This window comes from Babylonia areolata, chromosome 14, assembly GCF_041734735.1.
Source record: "Babylonia areolata isolate BAREFJ2019XMU chromosome 14, ASM4173473v1, whole genome shotgun sequence".
NCBI classification, from domain to species: Eukaryota; Metazoa; Mollusca; class Gastropoda; order Neogastropoda; family Buccinidae; genus Babylonia; species Babylonia areolata.
The window spans coordinates 7093733-7105889 of record NC_134889.1 but is presented as its reverse complement, the minus strand read 5'-3'; the positions used below and the strand labels follow the sequence as shown (position 1 = coordinate 7105889).

The 12157-nt window shown below is 39.4% G+C and overlaps 1 protein-coding gene across 1 annotated transcript in view; it reads left to right on the top strand.

Moving 5' to 3' along the window:
• The window catches only part of LOC143289786 (voltage-dependent calcium channel type A subunit alpha-1-like), a 160923-nt gene that overhangs the window by 135991 nt on the left and 12775 nt on the right, over window positions 1-12157 (top strand). Inside the window, exons 39-40 of the mRNA XM_076598918.1 lie at window positions 6792-6907; window positions 9027-9132. Coding sequence (XP_076455033.1) covers window positions 6792-6907; window positions 9027-9132 — 222 coding nt within the window. The remainder of the gene's footprint in view (window positions 1-6791; window positions 6908-9026; window positions 9133-12157) is intronic.

Here is a 12157-nt window from a genome sequence, read left to right as displayed (position 1 = left end):
CAGAAAAAAAGTGTTTGATTGTCATACTTTTATTTACCACTGTCATTTTTAGTCTGAGCCCTGGCTCAGCAAAACATTCCCCACAAATTCTGAACTCTTATAGATATGCTGAAAAGAGAGACATAACTGAAATGGGATGGAGAGAGAGTATGGCTGCTGTTATTTTAGGGAGAAGGGAGGGGGGGGGGGGTTGTTAAATGTCACATCACACATGCTGGTGATTGTGGACATTGTGTTAGAGGATTAGTTTCACATTTGAATGTTATTGTGTTAGAGTATTAGTTTGACATTTGAATGTGATGGTTTAAAAGGTAGCAGAGGAGGGGTGGGGGGTGAATGGTGAGTTGGGGGAAGCCAGGTAGATGGAGGGTGTAATTACAGGTGTCATTTTTTTCTCTAATAAAGAGGAGGACAAGTCAAGTAAAAGTGCTTGACAAACTTTATATAAAAGGGGTTTTTTTTTTAATTCTGTTATTTTATTTGGCGAAAAGTTTGGGGGGGTTGTGCGTATTGAGAATAACACACTCGTTACATACTTTGTGTGTTTCGTTAGGCAGTTTTTTCCCTATCTTTTTGGTGTCTTGTATTTACATTTGAATTTATGCAGTTTTATTTATCAGTAGGTTGTTTTTGGCATGTACGAAACTATTTTTCGTGTCAGCGTATTTGGTTCCATGATGTGTGTTGACTTTTATTTATATATATATATATATATATATATATATATATATAAAATGTGTGTTCACTTTCCACACTTAAGCGATCAAACTGTATTTGAGCATGGTTGCTTGCCCAATGTCTTAATTGTGAATATCCTTCTTCTTCTTCTTCTGCGTCCGTGGGCTTCATCTCCCACATTCACTCATGTATACGTGAGTGGGCTTTTTACATGTATGACCGTTTTTACCCTGCCATGTAGGCAGCCATACTCCGCTTTCGGGGGTGTGCATGCTGGGTATGTTCTTGTTTCCATAACCCACCAAACGCTGACATGGATTACAGGATCTTTAACGTGCATATTTGATCTTATGCTTGCGTATACACACGAAGGGGGTTCAGGCACTGGCAGGTCTGCACATATGTTGACCTGGGAGATTGTAAAAAATCTCCACCCTTTACCCACCAGGCGCCGTCACCGTGGTTCGAACCCGGGACCCTCAGATCGAAAGTCCAACGCTTTAACCACTCGGCCTTGGCGCCCGTCTGTGAATCTCCAAGTGGTGAGGTTCCAGGTATATTTTGGCTTCAGATCTTATATCATGCCTACTTTTGATTTGATTCTTCTATTCACTGTCTGTCTGTCTGTCTTTACCTTTCTCAGCCAGAGGGATGCATGGGCAGTATTAGTTATTTCTCTCTCCCTCTCTCGCTGGCTTTCTCTCTCTCTCTCTCTCTCTCTCTCTCTTTCGTGGTGCTATTGGCAAACCAAGAGAAGGTATTTGCTAAGAATGATGAAATCATTTTATTGCCTTGCACAAAACCATATACGGTTCGAATCTTTTTTGAATGTTAATGTGAGAATGGTGCAGATATAAATCAGATTTAAACTGAATGTGTGGAGTTTGGTTTGGGTTGGGACTGGTTTTACTTCAGTGTTTTTAGTAAGTAGTTTGTACTTTTTTTTTCTTTTTTTTTTTGTGAATGTTAAGTTTTAGAATGTGTATATTTCAAGGGGGGTTGGGGGGGGGGAGCCTGGGGCATGGGTGAATCCCTCTCTCTTCCGCCCTCTCTCTTCCTTATGTCTTTCATCACACACACACACACACACACACACACACACACTCACTGTACTTAATATACATAACGTTATTGACTCTGAAGTAAAGTCAGCCCCTTTCCGACCTGGGAATGTTTTTTTCTGTTTCATCCATATTATTCCCTTTGGGATTTTTTATGTACATATATTGGCAATCATCATGTCATAAATGTAAGTGATTAGATCATTTTGTGTTCATGTTTAAAAAGCAACTTGTTTATACCATTTTTAAAACATCGTTTCTCAGTCATCCTGTTGGTTATGATCATCAGTCAAGTCTCCTTTTCTTTTTTAATTGATAGATGTATTTTTTCATGTATTTTTCATTCTTCCTGCTGTTGAATCAAGTCATTGAGAGGTCTTCTTTTTCTTCCATTTTTAGCTTCAGGAAGACGAGGTAACATTTGGGGTTTTGTTTTTGTTTTTGTTTTTTTTAAATTTTTCTTCAATATACATATTTTCACTCCACTTTTTTTAGTTTTTTGAATTTGAGTAGTAGAATTGTCTCACATGTATTCTGTTTGATCTTTTAAATCAGTTGTGAATCATTTTTCTTGTTCTTTTTTTTTTTTTTTTTTTTTTACCCGTTGTATCATCTTTGTGATTGTCATTGAGTTCACGTTGGGGTTTGTTTTTGTTTTGTTGTTTGTTTGTTTTTAATAGCTGTGTCATTTTCAACATAATCTAAATGTTGTTTTTTTCCTGTCATTTTTTTTTTCCAGTTTTTATTCTGCCTTTCTTCTTTATGTGTATTGCATCATTTTCCGTATTTTTGTGATCTGTGAAAATTTTCATTGTTCATGTCAGTTTCTTAGAAGAGTTTGTGTATAGTGGCTGTGTTCATACTATCAGCAGGCCGCTATTGTGCTGGTTTGGTTCTGTCTGCATGAGGCTGACAAGTTTTTTTTTTTTTTTTTTTTTTTTTTTTAGTTAATTTCTTAGTGTGAAAATCAGTCTGCTCTTCCCAGGGGGAGAGAGAGGAGGATGCCAGTTAAGCACCACCTTTTTTTTTTTTTTTTTTTTTCCTTTTTTTTTTCCTGTCTTTGTTCACTATCAAAGTGAGATCTTCTTCAGAATTCTGTCAGGGACAACCATTTCATTGCCGCGGGTTCTTTTGCTATGTACGCCAAGTGCATTCTTCACCCAAGGCTTTGGTTTTATCGTCGCATCCGAAAAACTTAAGGTTGGGGTAAGTGAACTAAGCTTCACTGAAGTCAGTCAGTCCTGGTACCTGTCAACACTCGGACTGCAACAGACAAAAAGCTTGGTGTGGCCATATATGGGCGACAGGGAATGAGTGGTATGGGAAAAACACCACTGGAACGGCGCAGATGATGGGGCAGCAAACGGAAGAAAAAAATTTTTAAGTCTCTCTCTCACTCATACTTCATTTTAAATTTATTGTTCACAGACTCCATCATTTTCTAACTGTCTTCTTCTTCTTTGTTCGTGGGCTGCAACTCCCACGTTCACTCGTATGTACACGAGTGGGCTTTTACATGTATGACCGTTTTTATCCTGCCATGTAGGCAGCCATACTCCATTTTCAGGGGTTCTAACTGTCTGAAAGTTTGTTGTTTTTTGTTTGCAGTTTTTTTTCTTCTTTTGTCCCCACAGGTTTTTCATTTCTTCATAATGTGATTAGAACTACTTTTTAGAAAGAGTAGTTCTGTTTTGAACAAGGACTTCAAAGACAGATTCTTCTTCTTCTTTGTTCATGGAATCCACCCAGCAACTCCCCAAAAAAACCAAAAGAAATTGGGTTTTGATTTAGCATGCAACATCCGGCATCCATCATTGCTCTCTTCTGGCTGCAAGGAACTGGCTTCCTATATAGTATAGGTTTTAGAGGGAATGAGATGGTGCAGTGGCACAGAGAATGCACAGTGTTTTGTGTGGGCTTTTTCCAAGCATGCTCTGGGTATGCTGTGGTGGGAATCTGAATTGACAAGCATAACATGCTGAAAGAGCATTGCTAGTGAAAGTCTTTGTTGCATAAGGATTACAGAGCATTGCTGGCGTAAATCTTTGTAGTGTAAGGATTACAGAGCATCGCTGGCATAAATCTTTGTAGTGTAAGGATTACAGAGCATGGCTGGCATAAATCTTTGTAGTGTAAGGATTACAGAGCATGGCTGGCATAAATCTTTGTAGTGTAAGGATTACAGAGCATTGCTGGCATAAATCTTTGTAGTGTACGGATTACAGAGCATGGCTGGCATAAATCTTTGTAGTGTACGGATTACAGAGCATTGCTGGCGTAAATCTTTGTAGCGTAAGGATTACAGAGCATCGCTGGTGTAAATCTTTGTAGTGTAAGGATTACAGAGCATTGCTGGTATAAATCTTTGTAGTGTAAGGATTACAGAGCATCGCTGGCATAAATCTTTGTAGTGTAAGGATTACAGAGCATTGCTGGCATAAATCTTTGTAGTGTAAGGATTACAGAGCATCGCTGGCATAAATCTTTGTAGTGTAAGGATTACAGAAGATTGCTAGCATAAGTCAGTGCAGCCGAAAGATTAAAGAACAAATGTATGTGTAAAAAGGATTAGGGAACATTGCTAAATCTATGTAGTGTAAGAATTAGAGAGCATTAGTGTAAGTCTGTGTCGTATAAGGATTAGAGAGGATTGTTTGCGCAACTGTATGTAGCATAGAGGTGAGAGAGCACTGCTGGTGTAACTATGTAGCTTAAAGATTAGATGAAGTGTGGTGCTCAGAGAGTATTGCTGGCACAAGTATGTAGCACAGGGATTAGAGAGCGTTGCTGATGCAAGTCTCTGTATTAAGGATTAGAGAGCAATTCTGGTGCAAATCTGTTTAGTGAGGGTTACAGAGCATTGCTGGCATAAATTTATGTAGCATAATAGAGACATTGCTGTCCTAAGTCTGTGTAGTGTAAGGAGTATAGAGCATTGCTGGCTTAAGTCTACATAGCATGTAGTATAAGTATAGCGGCTGTTGAGGCATTTGGTAGAAACGGGTTTTCTAGGTTTTTGTGGTGACAAGTCCTGTGTTTTCACAGCACAGCTGCAGCTATTGAAAATGTACTTAGAAGGTGAGAAAATGCTGATGTGATTGCTGTTTTCTGGGGTAAAAAGAAAGGCCATGGCCAGCATAAAGTTTTCTTTTAGTAACCAAGATGATAAACTGAAAAATATTTTATGACTCAAAATGTTGGACAACATGTCAACCAGACATGACGAAAATGATATTTGAATGCTAAACCTCAGATCTGAAATGGTCCCATCATTGATTCTCGCACACACACACACACACACACACACACACACATCAAACAAATGAAAATGCCACAAATACCCAGAGATAAAGACGTATAAAATATGTTTGATAGAAAATACCCTTTCCCCTTCCTTATTTCAGATTTGTTGTTACTGAAACCTTTTTGAAGCTATATTTATTCTAGATGTCTTGCACCAATTTCAGAATCTCTCTTTTCTTCATATTTATTCCTTTGCATCTTGAAGAACTTCAATGATATTGGGCATATTTGATTGTGGAAACGTACACTTTTCTGGGTTTTTATTTGTTTTTGTTTTGTTTTGTTTTTTTGTCACTGGATTTGTTTTTTTGAATTTTTTCAATTTTGCATTTATTTCTCTCTCTTTTTGCATGGTTTTTATTAGTAAAATTTTTAAATGGAACATATGTATTATCTCTTCATACATGTATTTGAAAAAAATAGAACATTTGACATATCTCTATGTATCTGCATGTTTTATGTTGATATTGATATGTCAGTTTGTAATATAAAAAAAAAAAAAACATTCTGTAATATATCTCCCACCCCCACCCCCCCAAAAAGCAAAAAGAATTGATTAGAAATTTAAAAAAAGAAATAGATGAATAAAATAAACGATGACACTGAAATAAAGTGAAGTAACCCACAAAATATTTTGATTTGGTATGACTTTGAAGTTGAATAAGAATAAGAAGTTGGATAGAGTTAAGGTGGCACTTGGTTTCACAGATTGCAGATGAGCAGCCTTTTTGGTCAAGGTGGAGAGTAAAGACAGTTTTTGATGGCTGAAGTCAGTCATAGCATTGGTGATGTTTTCAGTATATCCTCTTGAGTATCCCTTTTCATGACTTATTCATACCTCTGATATCCTTCTTCATACTGCTTTATTCATATTCCGTCATTTACTCTTGACATAAAACCTTTTTTTTTTTTCAAGATCAATTTTCTCTTTCCTTTTTTTTTTTTTTTTTTTTTTTTTTTTTTTTTTTTTAAGGACATACATGATTTCCATTACTGTTCTTTGTGTTTTCACACCAGTCTATGGTTTGTACATGTGTGTTCATTTGAGGGTGATTTATTTTCACTTTGTTGGCAGTTCTTAGTGTTTGTGAAGGTATAGAGTGACTCTGAACGGGCAGTAATTCCCGCCATGTGTGTTCAAAGAGATAAAAATGAATGTTTCAGCTTTTCTGAATTTTTTTTTTTTTTTTTTTTTTTTTTTTTTTTTTTTTTTTTTAAATTTGATGTTACACGTCTTGGAGATTGCTTGTACTGGAGGTATGTATATGACTTGAGTGTATGTGTCTTCAGAAGTGACGACAAATTTTATCATGCCATCAATGACTCTTACAAAACATCCTCATGATTGTTGTTCATGTACACAGATGTCGTGTCATTCACTTGTGCCATTCATTCAGACTGCCGTCTCACAGACTGCCGGTGTTGCTTGTGTTTGTGTCGGAGAGGAAGACCAGAATTCATTGATGTCATTCAAGCACACTGCTGTGTCTGTTGGTGTTTGTGTCAATAGGAATTTATTTCATTCAAGGACACCGCCATCTCTAACCAGCCGTGTTGTATATGGTTATGTTGGTGAGAACAGAATTCATCTGTCATTCATTCATTCATTCATAGTGCCATCTGTAAACTACCAGTGTTATGTGTTTGTGCTGCTCGGAAGACGTATTCATTTCATTTGTCATTCATTCACACTGCCGTCTCTAACAGCTGGTGTGTGTGTGTGTGTGTGTGGTGGTGTTGTGTCGACAGAGGCCCCCCTCACTGTTCCGACGGTTCTTGGGACACATGAGAACATCGTCCACCGCTCGATCGAGTCAGAGTCTGGACTCGGAACACTCTGATGACAACATGGATGGGGGCCACAGGTGCAGGGAAATTTTGATTTCTGTTTTTATGTTCTGTTTATTTTGTGTGTTTAGAGTCTTTCTGGAGACTTCCGCTTGTGCCCCCCTCAAATCAAAACGACTGTAAATGAAAGGAAGAGATATACAAAGCAGCTTTTGCGTCATCAGCATAAAAATTTGGTTGTTGAAGAGGAGACTCCTACCTGTACCCTTGAAACAGAGTAAAAGGAAAAATCACATTCAGAATAACTTTATTATCTCAGTAAAAGAATTAAGTATAAGTTAATCTCTTCAGTGGCCAGATTTGAGTGGAAAATACTCATCTCTGGCAGTTATTCAGTAAAACTCTGGAGAAAAAAAAAAGTAAACAGCTTCCAGAAAGGCTGTGTGCATGCATTGGGATTGATATGGATTGATTTTTGAACAGTGCAGTGGTACAGCATTTCTGATAACTCAGGTCGGAATGTATACAATGAATCATTTGAAAGAATAAACTAGCTCAGATTTTTGTGAAGTTATTTGACTTGTTCAGGTCTTACAGTTAGTATATATACAGTGACTTTCAGTATCTTTATCTTGGGATGTGTTTTTGTGGGTTGGTTTGTTTTGTTGTTTTTTTTAATTAATTTGGCATTTGAAAATTCACTTTCAGTTGTTTATGTACCACTGCACTGTATAGTGTTTTTAAGTCAACACAACCATTTCTTGATTTTTTTTTTTTTCTTTTCAGAGGCATTGCATAATGGCATGGTAGAAATTGATTGGCACAATGTCAGACATATGGTAAATGCACTATGCATAATTTGTCACTCACACACACACACACACCCCTGAAACTTGTTTCCACAAATGAGTGATCTTTTTTCTGTTCACATAGCATGAATATTATCTCCAAATGTAGAACAAGCAGAATATACAGGCAGAATCAGTTAGGTGTTGGTCTTCCGATCCAGTGTTGACCAGTGATCAGAATTTGAGGCATCATTTGGCATGGTGTTGTGTCCTTAGGACAGACACTGTACACCGTATTTCCTGACTCCCGACTAAGCACATTGGGTTACGCTGCTGGTCAGGCATCTGCTTGGCAGATGAGGTGTAGAGTATATGGATTTGTCCGAACGCAGTGACACCTCCTTGAGCTACTGAAACTGAAACTCCTGACTCCATGCAGGTGTGAATGGGTAGCTGACTTTGAAACAAAGGAAAGTATCTATATCATTCATTCATTCAAAGGCAGATATGTAGTGATTTCCTGCAATGCACACACACAAGAAAATTTGTGACGTAAGAAAACGTGTATGAAAGAAGAATTATGGTTGTGCTGTCTTGAATTGAGTTTTTTTTCTAATTCTTTTCCAAGGTTTTATGTTTTGTTTTGTTTTTCCCCATATTAGTTTAGTTTTTATTTCTGTTTACATGATATACAAATTCTTCTGTGTAATTTTTTTTTTTTTTTTTTTTTTTTTTTTTTTTTTAAAGGACGTTAGTGTGTAAAATTGTCCACTGCAAGAGCATAATGTAGGTTCAGTGTTTAAATGCTGTTGTTAGTTTATCTCCTGTGAGACTTAAAGCAATCTTGTCAAACAGACTGTATCAGTTTCTAATGAGGACCTGATTTAGTTTCTCAAGAATGAACAAAAGTGAACAGATTATGATTCTAGAGTTATTTTTGCTTTTATATTGTTGAAAAGAACAAATAAATATCTAATTGTAAAAGAATTCTTAGCAGTCCATACAGGTTTTTTGTTTGTTATTTTTTTGCTTTGGTTTGGGTTGGTGTTTTTATTTTTTTGTTCTTTTTGAAGGTGGTTTTGGGGGGTTTTTTGTTTTGTTTAATGCTGATAATTGTTTTATTCGTTAAATCTGGTCTCATTTGTACCGTCTGCTTTTCTATTCCGAACTTTTTCCTGCTTTCCTTTCCGTCAGTGGCACGTGGTCAGTCTGTACAACACCACTGTCGTCACCCCTGGCACAGGAGGGTGAGGGGAGGAGGAGGTGGAGGCATGCACAACATGGTGGTGGGGATGCGCTTTTTGCATGTATTATGCAAATTAATGACCATGCCTTGCCCCGCCCCCTGCCCGGGGGGTGATTGACAGCGGTGTGTGTACTGTGTGTGTGGTGTGTGTGTGCTGTGCAGCATTGATAAAGGCCCTCCTGACCATCGTTCTTTCAGTTTCTTGCGGCAGGGAAGTGCAAAGCGTCGGCGGGACCCAGGCGCTCACAGTGAAACGTCTAGTGTGCAGGTGAGAGGGGTTTCTGTTTTGTTTTTTGCTTTGTGGGCGTGTGGGACTTAGAGAGTGAGTGTGTACGGTACGATATTTTGTGTGCAAGTGAGAAGGTTTTTGTTTTTTTAATTATTGGCTTTGTGGCTGGGTGGGTGTGTTAGTGAACGTCTTTCATAAGGTATCTAGTCTGCACGTGAGGCTGTGGTTTGTGTGTGTGTGTTAGAGAGTGAACGTGTTTAGTAAGATATCTAGTCTGCACGTGAGGCTGTGGTTTTTGTGTGTGTGTATTAGAGAGTGAACGTGTTTAGTAAGATATCTAGTCTGCACGTGAGGCTGTGGTTTGTGTGTGTGTATTAGAGAGTGAACGTGTTTAGTAAGATATCTAGTCTGCACGTGAGGCTGTGGTTTGTGTGTGTGTGTTAGAGAGTGAACGTGTTCAGTAAGATATCTAGTCTGCACATGAGGCTGTGGTTTGTGTGTGTGTATTAGAGAGTGAATGTGTTTAGTAAGATACCTAGTCTGCACATGAGGCTGTGGTTTGTGTGTGTGTGTGTTAGAGAGTGAACGTGTTTAGTAAGATACCTAGTCTGCACGTGAGGCTGTGGTTTTGTGTGTGTGTATTAGAGAGTGAACGTGTTTAGTAAGATATCTAGTCTGCACGTGAGGCTGTGGTTTGTGTGTGTGTGTTAGAGAGTGAATGTGTTTAGTAAGATACCTAGTCTGCACATGAGGCTGTGGTTTGTGTGTGTGTATTAGAGAGTGAATGTGTTTAGTAAGATACCTAGTCTGCACATGAGGCTGTGGTTTTTGTGTGTGTGTATTAGAGAGTGAACGTGTTTAGTAAGATACCTAGTCTGCACGTGAGGCTGTGGTTTTGTGTGTGTGTATTAGAGAGTGAACGTGTTTAGTAAGATATCTAGTCTGCACGTGAGGCTGTGGTTTGTGTGTTTGTATAGAGAGTGAACGTGTTTAGTAAGATACCTAGTCTGCACATGAGGCTGTGGTTTTTGTGTGTGTGTGTTAGAGAGTGAACGTGTTTCGTAAGATACCTAGTCTGCACGTGAGGCTGTGGTTTGTGTGTGTGTTAGTGAGTGTATTTGGTAAGATATCTTGTCTGCACGTGAGGCTGTGGTGTGTGTGTGTGTGTGAACAGATTCATCCAGTCATCAGTAACAAATGTTGATGACTGATCAGAGACAGTGCGTGTGGTATTCAGTGGATGTATACAGCACTTCTGTGTACGTCTTCCTCATCTTTTGTGTTTTTTCTTTCTTTTTTTTTTCTTTTTTTTTATCAATTCAAGGATAATGTTGGCCATGACAGCAAAATCATGCAGGGTTCCTACTGGGTGGAATAATGATTTCTGTCCCCCACAGGCACACTACAGCAGAAAGTATGGTGGTTATGTGAACTCTTCCTTCTCCATTGAGGAGGAGGATGTGTATGTACATCCCTTTAAGGTACCTTTCTTTCTACACTACAACACGGGGGATCCTGAGGGTTTCTTTACGCTTCTCCTCTTACCTTTCCCTCTCTCTTCCTGCCTCTTCAACCTGCTGGGAGGCTTGAGCTTTTGGGGGGTCCTGGTATTTTAAGGCGTTTTTATTCTTCTTCTTTTTTCTGTTAACACTTTGTACCCTATTAGTGCAGCTGCCCTGCAGTTTCTGTTGACCAGGAGCCAGTTGCATTGCTTGGTTCTAACTTTTTTTGACAGTTACATGTGACTAAATGCCTACGTTGACCGAACTACGCTATTGGTCAGTTCCATACTACGCACAGTTAGCAGCGGGTAATGACCAAACTAGGCTCTTCCGTCCGAGCAGTGCAGCTGGCTCCAGCCCTGCAACAGAGAGTGCATTGTTGAAGCCATACTTCATACACAAAACGCACACAACTTTGTACCCATCAGTACAGCTGCACTGTAGTTTTGGTGGACCAGCCCTGCAGCAGAGAGTGCACCATCAAAGTCACACTGATACTTCATATACAAAACTCACACATCATCATCAGAATCACAGTCAGTCCTCTTGAAAACACCAGCAAATGATGACGTAGAGACGGCTGCAATAGCCGAGTGGTTAAAGCGTTGGACTTTCAATCTGAGGGTCCCGGGTTCAAATCACGGTGACGGCGCCTGGTGGGTAAAGGGTGGAGATTTTTACGATCTCCCAGGTCAACATATGTGCAGACCTTCTAATGCCTGAACCCCCTTCGTGTGTATATGCAAGCAGAAGATCAAATACGCACGTTAAAGATCCTGCAATCCATGTCGGCTGTTCGGTGGGTTATGGAAACAAGAACATTCCCAGCATGCACACCCCTGAAAGCGGAGTATGGCTGCCTATATGGCGGGGTAAAAACAGTCATACACGTAAAAGCCCACTCGTGTGCATACGAGTGAACGTGGGAGTTGCAGCCCACGAACGCAGAAGAGGAGAAGATGACGTAGAGGCTAAAAGCCAACGTGCTAAAAGTGCTCAGCAAGTGAGAAGACAACTGGCTGAGAAAGTGAAACTGAACATGCCGACTGCAGTAGGGAAATACCTGTACTTGGTCTGAGGAAAGCAACTGGGTGTTAGATACATCGTGACTCGGGGTACAAAGTGTTAAATCACATGCTGGTAGATCTCTGAGGGTTGGGTTGGGTTGGGTTGTTTTTTTTTGTTTTGTTTTTTTGCATTTGTTTTCATCTTTTCCTTTTCTCACCTGCTTCATATTACATGGTGAAGATTTGAGGGATTCCAGTGACCGGATTTTCTTTATGCTTTTTAAAAGAATTTCCTGTTGGTAGATCTGGAGGGTAACAGTGGAGTGATGGCCTAGAGGTAACGCATCCGCCTAGGAAGCGAGACAATCTGAGCGCGCTGGTTCGAATCACAGCCACCGATATATATTTTCTCCCCACTCCACTAGACCTTAAGTGGTGGTCTGGACACTAGTCATTCAGACGAGACGATAAACCGAGGTCCCATGTGCAGCATGCACTTAGCGCACGTAAAAGAACCCACAGCAATGAGGTATGAAGTTGGGGGGTGGGGGGGGC